This window comes from Apis florea, unplaced genomic scaffold (genome assembly GCF_048593485.1).
Source record: "Apis florea isolate Af1SG1 unplaced genomic scaffold, ASM4859348v1 contig_37_pilon, whole genome shotgun sequence".
NCBI classification, from domain to species: domain Eukaryota; kingdom Metazoa; phylum Arthropoda; class Insecta; order Hymenoptera; family Apidae; genus Apis; species Apis florea.
The window spans coordinates 2,082,530-2,107,133 of NW_028256861.1; the positions used below are offsets into that span (position 1 = coordinate 2,082,530).

The 24,604-nt window shown below is 36.3% G+C and overlaps 1 protein-coding gene across 6 annotated transcripts in view; it reads left to right on the top strand.

Annotated features, from left to right (window-relative positions):
• LOC100870258 (uncharacterized) overlaps positions 1-24,270 on the top strand; it is a 304,187-nt gene extending 279,917 nt beyond the window's left edge. For all 6 annotated transcript variants that reach the window (XM_086916167.1, XM_086916166.1, XM_086916168.1 and 3 more), the window contains 3 exons: positions 19,982-20,824; positions 21,439-21,684; positions 23,480-24,270. In XM_086916167.1, coding sequence (XP_086772293.1) covers positions 19,982-20,824; positions 21,439-21,684; positions 23,480-23,574 — 1,184 coding nt within the window. In that variant the 3' untranslated portion in view covers positions 23,575-24,270. The remainder of the gene's footprint in view (positions 1-19,981; positions 20,825-21,438; positions 21,685-23,479) is intronic.
• The last annotated feature ends 334 nt before the right edge of the window (positions 24,271-24,604 follow it).

Here is a 24,604-nt window from a genome sequence, read left to right on the forward strand (position 1 = left end):
AACTTTTGATCGATACTGTACCTTCACCCGCCAATTTATACCCCTCAATTTCTCGCAATGTCGGAGATCTGATCCGACCAGCCGGATAACGATTCGCGACCCATTATGAATGGACACATGTCAAACGACGAAGAGAAGAAGCTGGTCAGAGCGGATCAGAGATAGAAAAAAAAAAAAATAAACAGACGAGCAAAAAAAAAAAAGAGAAACGATCAAGCAAAGGAAAAAAGACGTGTAAAGAGATGTATGTATAAGAGGAGGTATGAAGAAAAAAAAAGCGTACAAAGCGTGGAAAAGGGTGGAAAGAGAAGTGGGGGAACTCCGTTGCGTTCCACACAGTATGCGAGCGAAATGGAGTGCAAAAACCGAAACTGCAAGATGTGCAACTGCAAGCTCGGTTGGACGAACGCAGGGATTGCCAGCGACGTCAGCAGAAGGCTCTTTCACTACCCTTACCCCGTCCATCTTTTCTTCGTGGATTTCTTCCAACTCTTCGAAACGGCTTACGAGACCCCTCCTCTTCTTTTCGATCCTTTCAACGATCGCGGAAGAAGATTTCACAAGGAAATCATCGGCTTGGTACACAAATGATACGATCGCCGATGCAATTATGGAAACGTTATCATATTTGGAAATAAGGCGTGTTCCCTCGATTCTTTAATATTCTTTTTTTCTTTTTTTTTTTTTTTTTTTCATAATTTACATTTACATATTTCAGGTTAAAAGGAGAAGAAAAGAGTTTTTTCAACTCTGATATATCGGGCTGTACTTTTTAAATTTAATTTTTCAAGAAAGAGAAAGAAAAAAATGTCAAATTTGTTTGCAAGGAATCTATTTGTTATGACTGATACAAACAATGAAATACAATCAAAAATATTTTTCGCAACGACAATCCTTACTTTTTCTTTAATAAACCTGTATTTTCATATTTTCAAACAGACCGAGTGCGAATCGCTGGCATACCTCTGATATCATTGTTCTGCGCGGCAGACCGAGAGAAGAAAATAATGTAGCAAATTTATCGGGGAATTTCATTAATGGCCGCGTTTAGTTTAATAGACCGTGACCGGAAGGAGCTTGTTTCGCTGCACATGCAAAATTTTATTAGCAGGTCAGCTCAAAATATATATATATATATGTGTGTGTGTGTGTGTGTGTGTACGTATATAAAATATACACACACGCTTATCCGCCACCGGCTATTCGTTGGAAAATAGGTAATTTGCATGCTTGTGATACGTAATTGCCATCTAACGTTCAAATTAAGGTAGCCGGGCTGGACGAATAGTTAGACACAATTATAACTTTTCGCAGGGGGAGTATCGTGGCCACGCATCCCCAACCAAACCACGGAAACCGCATTTATATCCGTTCCACGCGAATTTAATGCTCCGTCGTTTCTCTGCCTGCGGTGAAATCAGACGTGACCTGTTAGACGCGAACAAAACCTGTTCGCGAACGCCCTCTTTCGAAATTTTCCTTTTCCTTCCTTTCAATTTCCCCTCCTGAACGTGCAATCGATACAACGATATGAATGGTTAATAAATAAAAATTTAAAAATTAAAAGATTCGTATATCATATAACCTATAATTTTTATAGGTTATGTCGAGTATCGTAACATAACCTGAAAAAAATTCAAGTCGTCAATAAGATATCGACGATTAACAGCGACATTTACTTCGCGTCTTATTCAAACAGAGAATGAATGGTTAATAAATAAAAATTTAAAAATTAAAAGATTCGTATATCATATAACCTATAATTTTTATAGGTTATGTCGAGTATCGTAACATAACCTGAAAAAAATTCAAGTCGTCAATAAGATATCGACGATTAACAGCGACATTTACTTCGCGTCTTATTCAAACAGAGAACGGAATTGCATCATCATCTGGTCCGTCCTCGGTCGATTGATTTCGAACGAAGTCTCTTCGGTTGGCCGGGCCAAGAATCGTGTCTGGTCTTCGATATTTTATCAAATATCGGCCAGCTGTACGTCGCCTAGTTGCGTAACCCGTGCATGGATAATAATCGGGGTATGCAACAATTGGGGGAGGGAGAGAGAGAGAGGGTGGGCCGGACACGTCGACGGATATCAAAACGAGCGAACGATTCGCAGAAACGATCGGCCGATGGAAATTCAATTTTCCGACTAGCTGGAGTCGTCGATATGTAGATACGTATTTTCGGACAGGTCCGCGAACAGGTTCGACGTTTAACAACCATTCGATGAGCGGTGAAATTTCACGGACACTTTGTTCCGCTGTGTGCACGTGTGCGTGTTTTTTTTTCTTCTTTCTTTTTTTTTTTTTTTTTTTTTTGTTCGTTGCAGTGCAGTACGACGAGAAACAAATTGTGGCAATTACGATGATGCCAAAATTAATTTTCCATGAATGCACTATACACTGTATTATGTGCAATTAAGTATATGCGTGTAGTGTACAGTGTATATTAAGTATAGTGTACTGTACAGGCTGTTCCAAAGGTAATTTCGAACAATTGTTGAATATTTGGACACCCTGTATATTTGGAGAATTAAGTATTTTCAAGCGATTTGCTATTACGATCGAGATTTACTTAATAATCTACAGTGCAATGCATACGTTATAGTTACGAGAAACGAATTGTAGCATTTACAAAGATATATATTTTTTGAACACCCTATATATTTAAAGAATTAAGTATCTTTTTACGTAATATCATTTGTTATTGCAATTGAGATTTACTAGCGTTGTCGTGATCCATATTTATAAAGTGTAAGTAAATTTCAAATGTGGCCATATCGATATGATTTATAAAATCCACTTGATCAAAATTTTTGAATAAATTAAATACTCGGCAAGCAACAACACCAGAATTAAAGAAATATATACTTTATAAATATTAATTACTGGAATTTGTTCCACACAATGCATTCGATTTTATTAACAATTAAAAGAATTATTCAAATTCTCTTATTTCTCAGAAAAATTTCATACGAAGGTTAAATAAAAAAAACAGGATGGCTGGGAAAATAAAATTGCCGAAGAAGTTCTCTCCGCCCTTCGCGTTATGCAACATTGTTCTCGGGTATACGAGTCGTACGTTCCATTCAACGCGATGGCCATGCAAGACACGTGTTTGTACATCATTCCCCTCTTATTTCTATTTATACCGACAACTATACCCCTCCACGACGAACAACAATCCCTCCTACTACTACTACTACTACTACTACTACTTTGTGCACCCGGTTGCCCCCATTCTTTTCATCGTCTTGGCCGCCCTCTTCCCTCCCCCCCTCCCCTCCTCCAGCGAAACATTCTTCGCAAGCGAGAGCACAACGGAAACGCGCCTTCGCTCTCTTTCGCCGCTCTCCTCCTATTTTTCAATACGAAAAATAAAAGGGATTGGAATTAATGCGACCGTTCCCCTCCTGCGACACGACAAACTCGCATACTGTTTGTACTCGCCTCTATTTGCCAATTATTTGTCATTCCGCTTGTCATTCCATGTTTGTGTTTTATTTCGACTTTTGTTTCGTCGTTCGAATTAAACGTATCTATTCACGATACGTTTACCGAATTCTTGTTATATTTATATAACATTGTTTTGACACAAATAATACATAAATACAACATTGAATTGTTGCAATTATGTGATGGAGAATATAATAGTATGGATCGTCGTAAGATATCGTTATACATTGTTAAAATGGCTTAATTTGCAGTGAATTTCAAAACGTGACAAGAGTACGTGCCTCTTTTATCGCCAAAAATGACGTCACATTATCCCCACTACAGTATTAGCTTATGCAGAGGCACGTCACGTGACCAAGCTTCCACCAGAGCCAATCGTATCACGTGACGTGTTTAACGTGGCAGTGGTGGGGATAATGTGACGTCACTTTTAGCAGTAGAGGGGTGTGTAGTGTGTACTGTACGAAAATCGTAAACTCGATTCGTCGAAACGAATTAATGATTTTCAACAATTTTCTTGAATATATCCTATGAACTCTTGAACGATAAAATTTGAAACGTGATTTTTTTTTTTTCTTTTTAAGCTTCCTCCCCTATGAAATAAAGATTTCGAATGATTAGAGTGATGTTATCAGATTGTCATATTTTTTTCACGGAATCATAATGACAACAGTCGTTGTCCCACGATACGTTTCTTGTAATTTAACGTAATGCGAATTTAATCGCTGGGAACTTGGATTCTATGAAGGATCGCGACGACATCTTTTCACGAGAATTATTCCGTGCATTTGCTCGTCACCGTGTTACAATCTAGTCACGCGATTCGGCTTCCAATTATTTACCAGTGTAGTAAACACGCTAAAGCTAAATTTCCAGAAACATGTTTAACTCTATTATTGTTTACCATTTAATCAATCGATTTCCTATAAATGGAGGTAAACGTGAACGTTTTATTCTCCACCTAATAAACAGGAAATAGATATCTATAGGGTGTCTTTTAATTTTTTCGCTCATAGCTTTTTTTCTTTTTTTTTTTTTTTTTTTTTGAATAAACAAATTAAGTTTTAAATTAAGTTTTTCAAGCATAAATAAAATTAGCCAATTCTCAGGTTGGAAATATACGAGCGAATTATTAATATGAATAGTGAAAATAAATTTTTTTTTTCCATTTCCAAAAAATAGTTTTTGATTCGAAATTATGTAACTTTTCAATTGTTTTTATATATATATATATGTAAAATAATACTCCTATCGATAGTTTGTTCGCGTCCAATCGGGAATTAGTTAAAAAATGTTCAAAAATTTAATCGATATAAAAACAAAGCTTCGAACGAAAAAAATGTTATCCTTTTTTTTACCTTTTCCATTTATTTATTTATTTGTACATTTATATCCTTCCCCCACCCCTCCCCTCCCTCAAATTTTAGTCCATTTTGAAATATTACTCACTGCCAAGAGATTACGGCAAATCGAAACGTTGCTCAATTCTTTTTTTTTTTTTTTTTTTTTTCTCTCTCCCTATCTTCCTTTTTCCCCACTTTTCTTCAATCCAAAACCGAAGTATCGGAAATTCCACCGTTATTGCATTTTTGATAGTGGGGCCTCTATGGAACTGTGCGTCTCCATAGCGATCCTGTTTGCTTTTTACGGTTTATTGGTTATTGTTGGCAACAATATTATTATCGCATCAAACAACCCGAATATGCATTCAACCGCCGATAATAAATGATTGTATATTAGCATTCGATTTGCCTGGGCCACCGCGTGTAATTAATATCATCATAATTAATATCATCATAATCAAAATATTCGAGCTTTTCAGCGGAAAAAGAATTCTTTTTCTCTTTAAAAAGGAGATCTTTATTATTTGCGAGTGTGGAGTATGCAATAGAAAGATCGCGAGACGATAAATCGGAAACAAATGGAAAAGGATGAACACAACTGTGCAACGTCACTGTGGACCAGATAGAAATTCAATTGTACGACAATGCGTAAAAGTGGCAATGCGTCTGTATCTGGGACATGCGTCAAATTCGTTTCTCCGTAATTGATAATCTCACTTTTAGACGAGAGGATAGTTGTCGAATTGGAATAAATATACATTGTACATTTCCAAGACTAAGTTCTAATCCAAGAATTGAACGTATCCCTTTCCCTAATTTACAATTAAAATCTTATTAAAACCTGAAACGCTTATTTTCAATTCTATTCTCATATTTTCGTCGATTCGAATAGTTTAGATAATTGAAATCAGGATTAAAAATTGTGATTTTCCTGTAAATTACATTCTAATAAAATGAATAATATTGATTGCGCCACTAAATCAAAACATTTCTTGTATTCTAGATAATAATTCTATGTGTAAAGTGTTAAAAGTTTGGCTGAATTGTTTAAACTCGCGTATAAAGATTAATTGGATCGCGCCTAATAATCGACATGAGAGCAAGTAACACAGATCAATGTTCAAGATAACGAGTAGTACGTGTCAACTATTAAGCCAACACTGGGAAATGTGTGCAATAGTGCAATAAAATATACGAACATTTGAATTTACCATTGAGAAAGTAAGTAGTACGTGTCGACGATAATCATATATCAAGTAGTATAAACAAATTTTATAGAGCCAATAAGTAGTGCAAGTCAATAATGAGGCCAGCAAAATGGAAGAATTTCTAGTAGCCCGAAATATGATGATGTATGATGAAAATACACAAGCAATAGCAAGTAGTGTAAACAAATTTAATAAAGCCAATAAGTAGTGCAAGTCAATAATGAGACCAGCAAACTGGAAGAATTCTCGTAGCCCAAAATATGATTGAGATGCAATGCCATCATGCGATGAATAAAATTAATTTACAATCAATATTAGCACTACCAGATCATTAGCAACCGTTTTTTCTGTGGCACAAAATGCTGCTGGCACGTGATAAAAAGATGCGTGCAACAATTTGTTATTTTCTTTCGATAAATCGTGATTAAATCTTGAGTTTTTTGTTCCAATCACATTCAACTCGCCATGAATCTTCAGTTTGTGAAACTGAAAGTCAATCATCAAACATTTCCACAACCACATTTTTCATCTCCTCTCCTAAAAATTTCACAATCAAATTTCACTTGACCCAAGACCCCCAAGAGTAAGAGACTGAAGAGAGTCGACATCGCGTAGGTTCGTAAATGGCCCAACACGGCCAATCCAACGCGTCAAACATTCACCGGCCCGTGTTTCCCTATTCATCATCCCGGTTGAATGCAGGCGAGATTTGAGAGGGCGTTTCGAAAAGGGCAGAAGAAAAGGAAAGGTAAACGAGGATTGAAGTAGCGAAGAAATAATTTCCGCGTCAAAGGGTGCCTCCGCGTTTTCACGGTGGATCGATCACGGGGCCACCTTATAACATCGCCCCTCTTAAAGGCCTCCTTTCACAGGCACGGAGTAAACGTTGCCAGGGTTAGGATTCGCGTCTTTGAACTTGACACGGGTCACCTGACTCTGCGGCTTCGGCCTCTTCTTCGGGATCCTTGCTCCTTCTCTCCGTCCCCTCTCGCCTCAAAGGCCCTGTCTCTTGCTGCCGCTTCTCTCTCTCTTTCTTAGGATTCTCCCTTTCTCTTTCTCTTTCTCTTGAGACACAACCTCTACTATAACAGAGTAGAACTGCAGCCCCGTCGCGTTATTCCTTTACCCTCGCTCCTTTAATTTTCTGCCACGTCCTGTCGTTGTTTGAAACAGTTTATCAAGGTGTATTGGGGTTAGTGATGGGAACTTTAATTTTTCTTTTTCCTTTCTTTCTTTGTTGGTGATGTATAAGCAATCGTGGAATTTGTAGAAATTTGTAGAAAGATAAATTTGGTGTTATTGATTTTTTTTAATTTAAATATATTCTTCATTAAACTATAAATTTATAAATTATTAATTTGACAAAATTATTAACAAATTAATCTGTTCTTCAAATGAAATTTTAAATTTTTAAAAGAAATACTTTATTTAAACTGAAAATTTTTATATTGTTAATTCAAAAAAACTTTCCAACCAAACTTTTCGTTTCAATTTAAACGAAATTGACGAGCGATTCGTACACTTTTTAGTAGAACTAACCTCAAAAAGTGGAATCGTACCTTTTTTTTTTTTTTTTTTTTTATACGTTAATCGATACAGATTATTAATCGTTTGTAAAATAATTATTAATTATCGAATACAACAGTATGAAATAATAATATGAAATTATACTGCTACATTTCTATAGCATAGAACAGAATAATTTACAAGATATTTGAAAAGTTATGATTATGAGATTACATTCCGTATATCGTGATACCGTTTCCTGAAAATATATTGTTGAAAATATAAAAAAAAAAAAAAAAAAAGAAAAAATAACGAAAGTTTCACATTCGTTATAAGATATTTCGATTTTTTCCAATATAACTTTTTTAAATGAAACTATCCATTTTTATTATTATTGCCAATTACATTTTTCAAGATAAATTTAAACGACGCGTATGTAACGACATTTTTTATAAATATTGGATGGACAAATGGAAATTGTCAAACAATTGAAATCAAACAACTGTCGTATGAAACATTTTTTTTCGTATTTTCAGTAATTCGGGATATAATAAAGCTTATATATTCAATAAATCGAACGTATCGTGTATATCGAATATTTTTAGAAACTATAGCTTGAATTGTCGCGGTTTGTTTCATATGATAAAAAATGTAAAAAAAAAAATTTCTATCGAAATTTTAATTTCGAAAAGAATGTATACATATATATTAAATAATTTATTTCGTTTAATATAAAGGATAGTGAAAGTATGCAAGCTACAAAAACGTATATGAATAACGTATTTCTTATGTGTTAAAACGATTGAATGATATTATATTACAATTTATAACGATTTCGATGCTTTTGTGAATAACCTATTCGACGATACAGTGACAGCAAACAAGCTATCGCAGTATTAATGGTTTTGACATTGTTTATAAACATAAACAGGAATAGCAAAGTAGGTCAATTGAACGAGACAGATGCGAGACATATTGTACGCTCAAATTTCGCAATGAATTTTATCAAAAAATGAAGCCATTTATGTGAAAGAAATTTATTTTACGCCATCATTTTCTTCTTCAATTCAAATAAACAAAGAAACAAACAAAGAAACCGAATCCTTGTCCAAATTCACGATATGTGAATTGAAGATAACAAAATTCGCAACATTTCTATAATAAAATACGTAAATTTAATTTTTATTGGGGAAAATTTACGTATTTTAAATATTTTCGCGAAACGAAAATTGAGAAAAATTATTTTCGACACGAATTCTTCAATCGTATCTCGATTTCAGAAACACCCTGTATATATAAATATAAAAAAAAAAAAACGAGATCAGAAAGTTACTTAACAGAATGAAAGAAATGATCCGAAATCATAAATCGAGGATTATAATCGTAGGAAACACTCGGTTCGATGATAAAATTCACTATACCCATTTGAAAATCCATTTGAAAGTTTGAAAGCGAGTTATTCTCGGATCCAGGGTTTGGATATATCGATCGGGCACGGCGATTGGCCCCGATGAATTTCGCGGCATCGGTGGTCCGCATCGGTCATTACACCTAATGGTTTAATATTTGCGATACAAAATTACGTAGGCGGGTATATTTGACAGAATCGGGTCGAAATGTTGGGCCGACCAATAATAATCAAGCCGTCCAAGCTTGGTGTCGTTTAGCGCTGCACTCAGCTTTAATTACATCGGTTGTCATGCGTGTTTACCGCCGGAGATATGTGTATTTTATTCCCTATAATGCATCGAGGATCGCGAGCTGGCAGAAAATTGCCAGACCGACTGCCTTTGATTTACGAAACGCCGACGATTGTTTTCCTGGCACGCGAATTTTATCGTCGCCACCCTCTGCTCTTATATTTTACCATCGCCTCCAAACACACCGTTACGAAGGAGGAAAACATCGAAGGTTGGTGGAGAGAATCGAGTATATATATCTTTGTGTATTTTACATCGTAACGAATGAAAGAAAACATTGATTTCTCGTGTGAGAAAAGCGCGAGAGAAAAAAATTTTTTCCATTGAAATCTGCTCAGGGAATGAAGGAAATTGTGTAATTGAAATTACTTTTTGTTTCATCCCGATATCGAAATCGAGCGTCGAGATATAAATGTGACCAATAATGCTCGTGGCCTAGTAACCTATATTTATTCTTGAAAATGAAGACCAATGTAATACGATCGAGTACAACAAGGACGAGGATAGAAAACGGTTGAAAATTACTTTTTCTTTACACAATGATATCTCGAGTACTAAAAATCGAATTAATATAAATGAAAAAGAGTCTTAAACTACAAATTCCCGTGCTTCTAATGATCTTTCATTTGTTCATTGAAAATCGTTATCTTCGAAGTAATAGCGGTTTAAAATTTTCGTAATTTTAATAGAGTTTCCAAGATACATTGCGATAGATGTGAGCATAAGATGCAAGAATGAAACTAATAAACGGTTAAAAATTACTTTTTCTTTACACAACGATATCTCGAGAACTAAAAATCGAATTAATATAAATGAAAAAGAGTCTTAAACTACAAATTCCCGTGCTTCTAATGATCTTTCACTTGTTGATTAAAAATCGTTATCTTCGAAGTAATAGCGGTTTAAAATTTTCGTAATTTTAATAGAGTTTCCAAGATACATTGCGATAGGTGTGAGCATAAGATGCAAGAATGAAACTAATAAACGCCTAAAAATTACTTTTTCTTTACACAACGATATCTCGAGAACTAAAAATCGAATTAATATAAATGAAAAAGAGTCTTAAACTACAAATTCCCGTGCTTCTAATGATCTTTCACTTGTTGATTAAAAATCGTTATCTTCGAAGTAATAGCGGTTTAAAATTTTCGTAATTTTAATAGAGTTTCCAAGATACATTGCGATAGATGTGAGCATAAGATGCAAGAATGAAACTAATAAACGGTTAAAAATTACTTTTTCTTTACACAACGATATCTCGAGAACTAAAAATCGAATTAATATAAATGAAAAAGAGTCTTAAACTACAAATTCCCGTGCTTCTAATGATCTTTCACTTGTTGATTAAAAATCGTTATCTTCGAAGTAATAGCGGTTTAAAATTTTCGTAATTTTAATAGAGTTTCTTCTAAGATATATTGCGACAAATATGAACGAGAGATGTATGAGTACGTGACAGAGACAGAAATAGTAAAAATTATCGTTTCAGAACGATATCTCGAGAACCGAAAGTCATAATGGGATAAATGGAAAAACATTTTAAAGAAGAAGATTCCGCGTTTCTTAAATAATCTTTCATTCGTTAAAAAATCACTTTCTTAAGTTTTAATGATTTAAAGTTTTCTTATAAATATAAATGGAATTGACTTGAGAAAAACGATGAAAAAGATACGTTTAAATAATATGTTGCTTTAAATGCTTGAAATGAGTTGAAGATAGCAATTATAAATGATGTTATAAAATTTAATCCATCCAGAATACATGTTTGAAACTTCGATTTTGAGATGCATATTTTTTTCTTTTTTAAAGTTATTATTTTCTAAAAATAAAAAATAAATCAGAGAATTAATAACAATTACTCGAGCTTTTAATTGCAATTATGATTTCATACTTTTCTATGAACGAGATGTACCGAAGTTTGTTAATTCAAATTTTGATTAATATCATTTCCAATAAAGTTCATAAATCATTAATATTCGTATCAAGAATTTGGTAATTTCATCTGTAACAATCTAACGCGATAAATTCTGTTATATTGAAATCAGGATTCGTGTTATTGAATCAACCTAATAAATTATTATTATTAACGCATGTTACAAAATTAATCCTTAAAGGCGAGATTACGTTAAACAACTTTTAACAACGTTCTCGATTAAACTATTGTTTCGTAAATAAACTTTTCTTAATTACATAAAATAAATTCAACTTGGAATAATATAATAAAAAGTTAGGAAAAAAGGAAAAATATTTCAAAATTGCTGCTCGAAAAATTACATGTTATTCCAAGATTAAATTTGAAACTTTTTTTCGAGAAATAAATAACATTTTATTATACACGTAATTCTGAAAATTTTCCACGATACAAACGACAAGTAAGCAAAGGCAAAGAATATCTCTCAAAATTTCAAAAATAGATCTTCTCGTATAAACGGTTACACTTTTATTTCATCCTCTGTCATCCTCGCCATTTCACTTTCAACGCGTACTTTTTCTTTTTGTCGTCACGTGATCTCAAACAGTCGCAGCAGACACGAAAAAAAAAAAAAGAAAAGAAAACAAATATTCGGGGAAAAAAGATTATTTTAATATTGTATGCCGTTCTCCTATCCGCACCGAGAGAAATATTCTCCATTATCGTGTCGCGCAACAATCCATTAACTCGAAAAATAAGAGCGGATGACAAAGCTTTTCTTTTATCGGGGAGAGAGAAATTACCAGGCGTACCCTCGGTCTTCCCTCGGTAGTTGCTTACGAAAGAAAGGAAAGAGAAGAAGAAGGAGAGGGGTGGGGGAGGGGGAGAGGGGGACATAAAATGAAAAAAAAAAAAAAGGAAAAAAGGAGGAAAAAATTGGAAGGGGGAAAGAGAGAGAAAGAGAGAGAGGGGGGGAGGGGGGGAGAATAAAGAAGTTTGACGCGAAAGACCGAGGCTAAGCGAAAATATTGGTCGTACTCGTTCGAGCGAAATCAAAGAGGAGAAAATCAATCCCTGGAGTCCACGAAGTGGGAAGTTAATGCGAATTAAAATCCAATTCCGCCGACGAGCGAATCTATTTCCAAACGTTGCGTCTTCGTGACTGGGGGAAACAGGAAGTTCGTGTTACTGTGGGGGGTGGGTCGAAGGGCAATGGGCAGGTCTATAAAACGAGGAATTTACATCGCAGCGAGGGAGAATGTTTTTTTCGTTTTTATGATGGAATGATTAAACATGATGAAACAAGTGATTATAGGTAAATCAAATTTTCAATCAGAATAATCGAAATAATTTTTCGTTTTTTGTGTGTGTGTGTGTGTGTGTATTATAATTTAAAATTGATATTGAAACATACGTGAAATGTCATATGGAATTTTCGAGCATAACCTCAAAACATAAGGAAAGAGAAAGTAAAAAAATTTGGATAAAACTTTTCATTCGAATTTTCATTCTTTTGAAATTCTAATTCAAAAAATTCAAACTGATCAACTTTATTTCTTTTTTTTTTTAAATATTTAATTTAACCAAACTATAAAATTAACTTTTGTGTGACTCTGTAACAAAGTCAAAAATTTTTTTGAAATAATGTTTTTCATAAAATATAATCATAGTTGTAATTTTTTTTTTTTTCTATCAAATAAAATAAAAGTTTATTTTCTATGTCTTTCCTTTATAAAAAAGAAAACGAAATACGTGATTTCTAGAGAAGAAAGAAAAACGGCGAATATAAATATCTGATAAGAAGAGCATTCACAGGTTATAAAATATTTTACTTCCTGTCTCATAAATATTTTTACGCATCTTTATCCGGCGTGCAAAGTATTTTTCGGATTTTGTCGAATACACAATACGCATTCTATTTCCATTGATCGTCCTCCCATCATTTTACAAAATGTGTAACTCGAAATATATTCATCATCTTTGACGAGAAACGTAAAGGAAAAGTCAATCAAAATTGTACAGTGAAAACAATTTGCAACTAATCTTTCAGATCAAGCGTGAAAATATTTTTGTAAATTTCAATTTCTGATTTCTTTTTAAGTATATTTTTGAATTTTTGGTCATTCTTATGTTTGTTATATTACTATCATAATGTTTTTTTTTTTAATGTTGATTTTTTGTAAATTACAATTATTAAAAATTCAACAAGTACTCTTATAATAACTGTAAATGATAATTCTTGATATATTTCCAAATTTCTTTCATTCAATTATTTTTAGAAGAAAAAATATATGTTATATATATATTATAAGTTATTGATAATTACTGTAAAAAAAACTGATAAATTTAATAAAAATTTAATAACAAATCTTCCAAATGTTTTACTGTACCTCGAAAAAAAATTTATCGATAAAATTTATATTTTAATAGTTTAAATACCGATATAGAATTCAATATTTGTTCACCATTAAAAATCATGAAAGGTGACAAAAAGAGTGCTACAAAAATATCGTGGATCTGTATTTATTTCATTCCATCGGATAATACGTGTTTCTATATATAAATATTTTTTTAAAAAAAGTTTCCGTATTACCTGTCAAAAAATAAATTCATCCATTCCGATATGACTTTCCTATATGATATAAAATAATCATTCGATTCTAAAAGAATCCAACAAGCGAAATATCAACTTTTGATTTCAATAATGAAACAGATAGACGAGCATATTAAAAAAGACTGATATTCTTTCGTTCCCCGTTCCTGAATGTTTAAACAATATTGGAAATCGCATACCACATAGAACAATATTTCCACAGGAACAAAAAATCTTCGTGCAACTATTCGTTCGATTACAATACCATTACGATTTTAATAGATCGCGGAAACAACGGTAACAAAATGTATTTACAAAGTTAACGCAACTATACATTGTACATATTTTTATCAAAAAAAAAAAAAAAAAATGACAAATGAATGAAACGGAGAAAGAGAGATGTAATAAATGAAAAAATATCCTTTGCAAACTTTGTATGTATTCTTGTTTCTCTGTTTTCTTCAACGGACCGCTCTCTATGTTTCAGAGAGGGCAGCACCGATCAGAGAGAAAGTCAAACAAACTTTCTTAATTATGCGTCATACATATACAACACAATATACAATACAACGAGATCTTTTATCACAGACATTGCTTTTCTTTTCTATATTACATATTATCTATATTAAAATTAACACAAAATTCAATCAAACTATTTTCGAAGAAAAAAATCATCTTTGAAAACATCTTTCTATTTTTACATTTTTCTTTTTCTAGAGCCCTCTGTTATATTTCGAAAAAGACCAAAATTAACAATTATTCGAAAACGAATAAAAATATATATATATATTCTTGAAAATTTATATTATCGTCTACGGAAGACGCCCTCTACGTTTCGAGACAAGAAGCAGCACCGATTCATAGAAAAAGATAGAAACTTGAGACTACGCGTTTCTCTCTCTTAGAAGAGGGCAGCACCTGTCCACGATCCATTGGTCCAAGGAGGGAAGGAGAAAATTAACGGTGTTCGAAAACTGCGATAAATAAATAGATAAAAAGAGGAAGAAACATCCTCCTTTCTCCCTTTCGCAAGAGGGCGCCCTCTCCGTTTCGAAGGGGGCAGCACCGGTCCACGCCCTCACTTCCACTGCCAAAAGTTATTTCCGTTGGAAATTTATCGCCCTGCCGAGAATCGAAGCGTCATTTCCGCTCGGGCGAAACAAAGAAAAGCGGCGAACCCGTCTCTCGTCGCGCGAAAGATAATTGGCGTGCCGTTTCTATCGTTTTTTCGCCCCGCGGACGGACCTCCTCCTCCTCCTCGATCTCTCTCCGGAAAAAGGTGCACGGTTGCGCGAGCTGACGATTGTTAAATGTACCTACGTACGGCTTCCGTTGATTTATTCCGCGGGGGACTGTGGAAGGAAGGAACGAGAGAAACGTGGATATTTATCGTCCCTTTCCGGCGTTGCGGTAAATAATGCGTTTGCTCTTTAACAGGATTTATTTTCGGGCTCCGGTTGTAAGTATTCCATAACGTATTGTTGCGAGAGCGGTTGGGGATATTTATTTGTTGCATTGCCTCTATTACGGACGTATCACGTTGAGGAAAGAAATCTTGCTTGGAAACTAGTGTGGAAAGGAAATTGTAAATCTTATTCCTTCGAATTCTTTCACTCGTGAGAACAACTCTGATTATTCCAACCAACGGTTTTTCGTACGCGTAGCAGAAAGTGGTGGGGGAAAGGAACACGCGCAAAGGAGAATGATCGTAAGGCAAGTGTGGGCTGAGCCTCAACAATGATAAAAATGAAATTAGGAAGAGTATTTAGCGCGCTTATTGTTCGATGCTAACTTAACTTACTCTTGCGGATACGCGGTAGAATTTTGAAAATTGAAACTTTCGAATGAACTTCACGAGCGTGCCAAATGAAACTTGATCGTATTACGAGCATCACGTCGTCTTCACGTTTCAAATTTAATTATTATCAAATGAAACAGTATTTCCTGTAAATTCCTGTTGATGCTTGAATTTCTTCCAAAGAATTTTAAAACAATTAATCATAAAAATGTTTCGAACCAGAGAGCGATAATAATATATATATATATAAAATCGGTCAAAAACTTGCGAACAATGTGAAACACGCGAAATATTTACGAATCAGAAGGTGCAGCAACTATAAAGAAGAAATATAGGGAATAATAATAATTACCACTGCGATACGACGTTTCCAAGAATCCCAAAACCCAGCCCATATCCATTCCACTTCTCTCGCCGTAAGCTCGCGTCTCACGAGTCGAAACGAGAGAGATAAAAGATCAAAAAAAAAAAAGAAAATTAAAAAAATATCCTCGATGTTTCCGACTTTTTGAAAGCTCCGGTTGCGGTTATTGCCCCGGCAACACAAATTGCGGTCGGACCACGGTCGGCGAAATTTCATTCCGCGTTTTTCCACGCTTTGGACATTGTCACAGAAAGTATCCTCGTGGAAAGCCAATATCATGTAATTAAATTTTCGACGGTTTGAACAGAAAAGAGCAACGAGATACGCGTATGTGGCGCCCAACATCCATATACGATGAATATACGTGGATGGAGAGAGGGGGGGGGAGGGAAATTTTCGTGATCGATCAGATCTGCGGTCGGCCATTTTCGACCGACAAAGAAAGAGTCGTTCGCGGCCGTCTCCCGATTGATTAATTAAAAAGTTGGAAGTGCCGTGTCCGTGGAGCCCGCCATAACGATATAACGCGTCTCGATTTCCTGAACGAAACTGGAAAACCGAATCCTTCGAATTTTGAATTTCTCTGTCGATCCGAGGTTTAAGTTTCCTCGATCTAGGGTATTTTTTCTTTGGCGGTTGGCGTTTTTCCTCTATCGGTAAGGTAGAACGTGTTTTCGCATCCTCTCGATAAAGAGATTATTTATTTATCGATTCGCGATACCAAGATTAGACCTGCATTATTGCACTAATTATATCACACGTATGTATTATATTATTATTCTATTAATAGGCTATAACATTGATGGGATATTAAATGGAAATCAACATTGAAATAGATAATAAGTTTAAAGTTGCAATTAAACTGCTCGACAAAGAGATTTAGTGTTCTATTTTCTATTTTATCATAGCGTTAATGTTGAAACAAATTGAATGAAATTCAATTTACTTTGTTTTTTTCGAAAAGCGTCATTTTTCAAGTAAAATTCGTTGAATAAATAAAATTTACGTCCACGAACAATCAGTTACTTAAAACCGTTAAAAAAAAAAAAAAAAAAAAGGAAATAATATGAGGAATGATACACACGTACAATCTGTCAGATTAACAATCTCTCGCACGCCATAATATATCCGAATATATTAATTCGAGTCACGAGTGTTAATTGGAGGCCGGGAACAATAATCCAATTCGTCGAATTACAGGAGAGAAAGAAAGAAATCGAAACGGTATTGTTAATGTTTCCATTATACGGAAACGTTAATAAATTTCGATTATATTAAGTACGCCGCGTTTTACGACACCGGCCGTTAACAAAGCCCGGTGAAATTGAACGAAAAGTGGAAAGTTACAGGGGCAACCAGTCACTGGTGGAACTTTGCTACTTTGCCATTGAAATCCGTGGCACCGGCACCAATTCCGCAATACATTGTCAAAACTTTCCCTCGACGAACGTAATTAACGATCGTCGAAGTTCACGATTTGTTCTCTCGATCGAAACGCAAAAAAGGTGAGAGAGAGAGAGAGAGAGAGAGAGAGAGAGAGAGAGAGAGAGAAGGATGGCTTCCATCCTTTTGTGGATCCATACCTTTGATACGGAATTTTTCGTATGGAGAATCGCTTAACGAGTCGAAGAAATCAAGCCTCTTGCAATGCACGTCCAATTAAAAATAAGATAGAGTGAACGTGTGAAAAAAAATTGGAATTATTCGAATTATTTTCGAAACGTATAAAACACTAGTCGAATAACTTGCACAAATTTGTAAAATACGATAATTCCATAAGATGGATGTACATTCCAACTGTACTTCGAAACAAGTACTCTTAACAAATAATACAAATTCTACGATTTATATGATCGAAAAAAAGACAAGACCAAAGATAAATAAGACAGCCTTACGTTCACTCGAATCGACGAGGATTATATATCCTTTCGTCTGGAAGGCAAACGGTGGTTCGAATTTTTCTCTCGAGGGGGCGTCGAGATGAAGTTCGAAAGGCGAAAAATCGATGATTTCTCGACGCTGGCGCCAAAGCTTAACAAATATTCCGTCACGTCGAGGTCCGCGATGTTTGTTCATCGTCTTGGATCCCTGCCCACTCGGAGCCGCCTCATTAAGCCCGAAAATAATAGCTCGCCATGGGTGCCGCCATGAAGCGACGGAGATGGAGATGGAAAATCCTGGAAATTCTGTCGTGAGCCATAGAAGAGGGAGGAGTTGTTGCCGAGGAGGAAGGACTGGCCCGAGGGTGCGACGTCAGATTTGTCTCGTTAGAGTTCGCATTGTGCCTGGCTATGCCCCGATCTCTCGTTATGGTATCTCCGCTATCCTTCTCCGTCGCATTGGCGAACCGCTCGTTCCTTCCTTCTTCTTCTGGTGTCTAACGAGCTTCCATTAATAGTCACCGGTAGGCTTCGAGCATTTTCTGATTATATTCCGATTATTATTACAAATTGTGATGCTTTTCCTCTTTGTTAATTAGCGAATGCATTATTTTGTTATGATTTTTTCTGGATATTTTGTTTCGAAAAAAATGATAGATTGGACTTCGATTGATTTGCAAGAGAGCAGAAAAGCTTCAATGGAGTTTTATGGATTAAATTTCAAAATGGATTTTGAAAGAGGAAAAAATATTTTTGGGATCAATAATATTTTTAACGTATCCTGATACATTTGTGTAAAGTTAGGTTAGATTAGATTAGATTCGATAATACTTTAATTTTAGAGAATCATACCTCCTTATTTACAGATAAAGAAATATGAATTTAGGTTAATTTATTATTGATAGTAATATGTACAAGGAAAAGATCATCAAAGAGAAGGTCGTCATTTTTCTTCCGTATAAATAATTACCATAAATTCTGCATAAAATTATCACATTCCTCGTACAAGGAATATTAATTAATATTTAAAAAAAATTCCATCAAGATAGTTTCAAAGAAGATAGGTCTATCTATGGTATCGCAAGAAGGAATGCCATGAATTTCAGAGAAGTGTTTCTTCGTCGATCCTTCTTGCAAAAGATCGATCTTTGGACAAGAAAACGTCGTTAGGGAAGATCGATAGACGCAAGTTTCTTGTTGATTCTCCAAGCTGTACAATTGTAATTTGTAATTCAACTGATCTCTAATCGCGACGTCTCTTGGTAAATTATTGGCCTCTTTCTTAAGGGATCGAAAGTTTATAGACAGATGGTTTATCGAGATGTCGCTGATGGTGGTGCCAGGAAAAGGTTCTAATCGATTCAAGAGCCATCTTGACAGAGTATCGATGGTTTTTAGACATTTAATATCGGGATATTTTCCGAGATTTTTCAAAGACCACGCCGGCTATCACTAACAGTGGTCACGAGTCTATTCTTGTTATTAAACTGTCAATTCCAAATTGGAGGAATTGATACGTCAATTTAAAATTTTAAGGGATGATATCGAGTACTATTTCCCAAATCTCTTCACTCCACATGACTTCGATTTATTTTTCCAAAAATTTATAAAAATATTTTAAAAAATAGAAACAAATATTGATTAATATTCATAATTTAATCGATACATAATTTGCAAAAAAATATTATACAAGGTGTCAAAGTGTATTCACGTTTGAAGAATCGATGCTCGAAGTTTGTTTCTTAAGTAATTTGAATTGTACGTATGTGTTTTAATTTTGGAATAGAATATTTTCGAAGATATCCTATAATTTGGATTAATTTGTGTAAATAAATTAATCAAGAAATCTTAGACTTTTTTTATCCAATTTTAATAATTCATACCCATATTAAATGATAAAACTATTCATACATAACCTATAAAATCAAAACGAGACATGTTATTAAAAGAAACGAGGCATTACATCTTCTTCTACAACTTCAATAAATAAATAAATTTCCAATAGAACGAAACACTTTGTATCATTTATATATATATAAAACGAAAAACTCACGCGCAAAATTATTCATATTCCAAACCATATACCATATAGTATCTTCGTCATAAATTTCCCCTAGATACGCCAAACAAAAAAAAAAACCAAAAAGAGAAATAATTTTATTCTCCTGGAAAAAAGCTTTTCCCCTCTCACCCTCTGGATTTCTTCTGGAAATTTCAGCAAGCTCCCCGGAGCCGCGTACGTGCCCATACTTGGGCAAATTTACGGTGACTGGAGTGAACCGGAACCAGCGGAACATTCGCGAGAGCCGGAGGAGCCAGCACCAGGAGGGGGGGGCTGTCGTGAGGCGTGACAGGGAGAAGGTTCGACACGCCCAGGAGCGTACCCAGGAAGATCGACGGGGCCGGAAGCTCGACTTCGACGTGGAGAAACGGAGGGTGGCCAACAACGAGTACCTCGTCCACGAGCGTATGGGCAGGCGTGCCAGGTCGAACAATCGCAACAATCGAAACCATAGGGAGCACAGCCTGGAGGAGGCGTCCTCGAAGAGGAGCCTGGACATCGAGGATTTGTTGCGTGATCGCTCGAGATCGAAGACGAGAAGCAAGTCCGAGGAGCAGGGCTCGAGGTCCAAGGTCAGAAGGGTGCGCGAAATCGCAGAGAGGAGGTCGAGGAGGAAGATGGAGGAGTTCGGGATGGACCCTGATCCCGCGCGAATCAGGCAATTCTGGACGACGACCGATTTCGAGGACAGCGACGGGTCGAGCATGCTCGAGGTGCAGGAGGATTATTTCGGCGATTACCCGGACACCGCCGACCTGCCCAAGAAGAGGTCGGGCAGGGACCAGGCGTCGAATATTTTGACGAGGAGGAGGAGAAGGAGGAGGAGGAGGAGGAGGAGGAGAAACGCGGAGGAGTTGGATTCCGGGTCGTTCGAAAAAAGGGAGAAGAGGGAGGAGGATGTGTCGAGATGCAGCTCGGAGGTTACCACCATCACCATTGGGTGCTCCACCGCGGATAGAATGGAATTCCAGACGGATTGCGTCGACGACAATGCTATTGGTGAGTGTCCGTGTCCCCATGATCTTGATCGTGCTCTTCAGTCGGTTTTCAGTTGCGACGAGTTTGATTCCTTTGATTGAAAAGTTTCTCTTCGATTGATTGTTGTAGGCAAGTAAAAATGTTAAAATCAATATACTATACTCTCAGAAAAGCATTATATTTTATATAATCAATTTATGTATATCTGTATATAGTAAATTATATAACGTATATCAAAATCAAGGCTTTTCGAAAATGTATCAATAGGATCAATTTTGAAGAAATTGGTGTAGAAAAAGTTAGATTCTTGTCGCCAACGTATAATCGTCGCTCGCTTTCTCTGCTCGAATTAACAAAAGAGAGAAAGAAAGAACTCGAGTTGTTCTGGCTCTCAGAATTAATTAAACCCGGTATTAAACGTCACGTCAAAGATTTGTCAATTCTTGCGATAGAATGGAACTTTTTATTTCGCCTCACATTCAGCGTCGAAACTCGTCAAAGTTTATTTAAAGGATAATGGCACTCGAGGGTTAACGAGCGACTTCGAGGATACCGTCTCTCCGCGCTATTATTCGAGAAGTTCGCCTTCCCCACTCTTCAGATGGTTAAAGAAGCCTTTGCTTTCTCTTTCGCAGCTTACTCCTGCCACGGTAGGTGGTACGACGCCGAGGGAACCCAATTCGTGATCGCTACCCAACTGGCACCTGGAACTGGCTGGTCGAACGAGAACAACAGGCCCCAACCGTACAGGAACAGCCGTAGACTGTGCTTCATGTACAAAGAGAGCGGCGGTGTTGTCAGTTTGACTGCCAGCGAGGTGGCCTGCCAGAGGGGAATACCCCCACCCCCGCCAATGTTGGCCTTCAATGCTACCAGTACCGGTGAGTACCCCCTCCTCACCTTCGGCCACTTCACTCTCGAGGATCCTTAAGACCTTCGAGGAAACGTCTCGGCTGCAACGAACCTAACTGTTTTGTTCCGGCAACTAGGCAAGAATCTTTTTCCTCCTTCGAGCGCTCCGTCTCGAGATTTACGGGAACAGTAATCGTGAAAGGAATTAGACGCGACACTCCTCCTTTTCTTCGATTCGATTATTTTTTTTCCCTTTCCCCCCTTAAAGAGTCGTAGAGATGGTGTTATCTTTTGCTATTTCTCTCGTATTCCTTTGTTTGTCTTATCTTTTGAACGAATTGTCGAGGCTTGTTAGAAAAGATTTGAGTCATAGATACGATTTTTTCATCATATGTATGAACAAGCACATTTTATCATAAACGTTGGAAAAATAGCTTTTCACCAGCATACGTACGTGCTATGGATTTCTCGATGAGATTATTAACGAAGAGTTATTAAAAAATTTTTTTCATCTTCGAATCATAAATTGAAAGTCAAGTGAAAATCGATTTTATTAATTACAATACATTAATTAACAATTTAATAATAAAGTACCACCGTTACGGTACATTGTGTGGATTCAAATTTGGTTAGACTTTTGGAGAAATTAATAGACTACAGATGGCACCACGTTCGATACTCGGTCGATAAACAATCCTAATACTGTTATTCGGTGTCACCGACTCTTGGAAAAAATCTAGTTGTAATGTATATTTCGAAAGATACAAATAAAACGTAGTTACGTAATACTTTTACTTATATTACGTACTCGTTGCACGATTTCTTCGACGTTATCAGACTGTGCACAGTGCTTCGAGTCGTGCTTCAAGTTGAAGCATCCTCGGAACTTTAACTGTTATCTTGTCACTTCACCGAGAATCCTCGAGTTTTGTTGCCCCTTCGTTGCTTCGTTTCACGACTTGGCGACGCTTATTGAGAAATCTCTACCGATTTGCTTTTCAAATACTTTGCCAACTTTTCGAAACAGAGAAATCCTTATCTCCTTCCCTCCCAGACTTTTGTGGAAAATATCAAGGTTACGCTTGGTCGACGGTGAGATCCGACGCCGCTCCTCGGGAAAACTTATCGACGGCGCCGTTCCCATCGGTGAAAAAGAGACGGGAGATGCGAAATTCCATCTCGTGGCGGGGAATGCAGTTTGACAGGGCGACAGACTGCAGTGTCCAATCAAAATCGTGGCGTCAGCAATTGTCATCCACCGCGTCAGTTAAATTCTGGTAGCAGATGGTGCACGACAGCCACGCATAATTTGCCACGACACGTAGACGACTTCACCTGACAAATGTACTGTGACAACTCGTTGATAAATGTCGAATTAAATGGCACCACTTTACCCTATCCATGTTTAAGGGGGTTAAGAACAAGTTGAACCTCGTTTCAGGATACCGATCAATTTTTTATACATCCAATTTTGCCCGATATTTTTTCCATGTTAAATGCGAATAGACAGTTGAAATGTGAATCTAACCTCGATCAATATACTTCTTAAATCTTTGAGTCTATTGATTTAAAATTATTATTATAATCTTTCGTTAAGTCGTTCATTTTCCAGTAAGCCAAGAGTATAATCTTTTATTACGTAATATCCATAAATTGAGCTTCTCGAAAATAATTCAACGATCTAACCTAACCTGACCTAAGATACATTAAAAGTGCTAAATTTAAAAAGTTAATTTAATAATAATAAAAAATATATATAAAAAAAAAAAGTTCTTTCGAAACGAAAAATCATCCCAAAAATTCCTTCTCTTTTTCTACTTTCAGGTCAGTGTATGGAAGAGAACCGGGGCTTCGTACCTACTCGATCGACGTACCTGATGATCGTCACCCTGACGGCGATCGTCGCGATATACAGGTGATTCTAATCGAACGGACGACGATCTCGTGACGGTTAACAAATTCGACAGTTTCTAATCTGCGTTAATCTTGGACACCGTGTGGGTGACAAAACACAAAAGGTGGTACACGTGTATAAAAAAAAAAAAATCTATACATACATATATATATATATATTATACATACATGATCGCCTTCGACGCGAATCACTGAACGAGATCGGTCGAGCGTCCGGGCCACAAGCGATTAAAAGAGAGAGAGAGAGAAAAAAAAAGGAAAAAAAACATACTAAAGAAGAACGGGGGGAAAAAAGAAAAAGCGAAACAATCGATACTTTGGCTTCGTACGCTCGTGTCCGTAGCTCTTGCTAGCCTCTCTGATAACTGTCGGGAGAAATTCATGCTCGCACGACCACCGTGGAAAGAAAGAATCTTGGAAAAAAACGAGAGGAAGAGAAGAAGGAGAAGGAGAGGAAGAGATCTCGTTTCCTTAAGAGAGCGCCTGAATCGAGGGACGAAAAATAAAGTTGCCTATAATAAAGAGACAAGAAGAGAGAGGCAGGCAAACCTCCGATTCCTTCCGTACGAGTGCTGCTACTCCTCCAGACTGGCAGGAAAATCAAGCAGACAGTGGAAGGATGGAGGGTGGATCCGATCAAGATGAACGGTTTACCGTTTCGAGAGGAAGGAAAGAAGTAAGGAAGGAAGGAAGGAAGGAAGGAAGGAGGGAGGGAGGGAGGGAGGGAGGGAGTATTAACCCTCGAAGGGAATTTTTTTCCCCTTCTCTCTCTCAAGAAAGGGAAAACCGCTTGTGCGTTCCTTCCAGGACGATGCGAAAGAAGAGGAGGAAAGGAGGGGGGTGATCGTGAATGATCGAACGCGAATTTCCCCTGGCCTTCGTAGGTTTTTTTACCGATGTAGCTCGTAGGCACTAGCTAATTAAAAAAAAAAAAAAAAAAAATCGGGTAAAGCTGACGAAATTACGGTAATTACACAAGTTTTTATGGTTAGAACCATATCACGAGCCGAGATCACGGCGCGTCGATCGATCGGA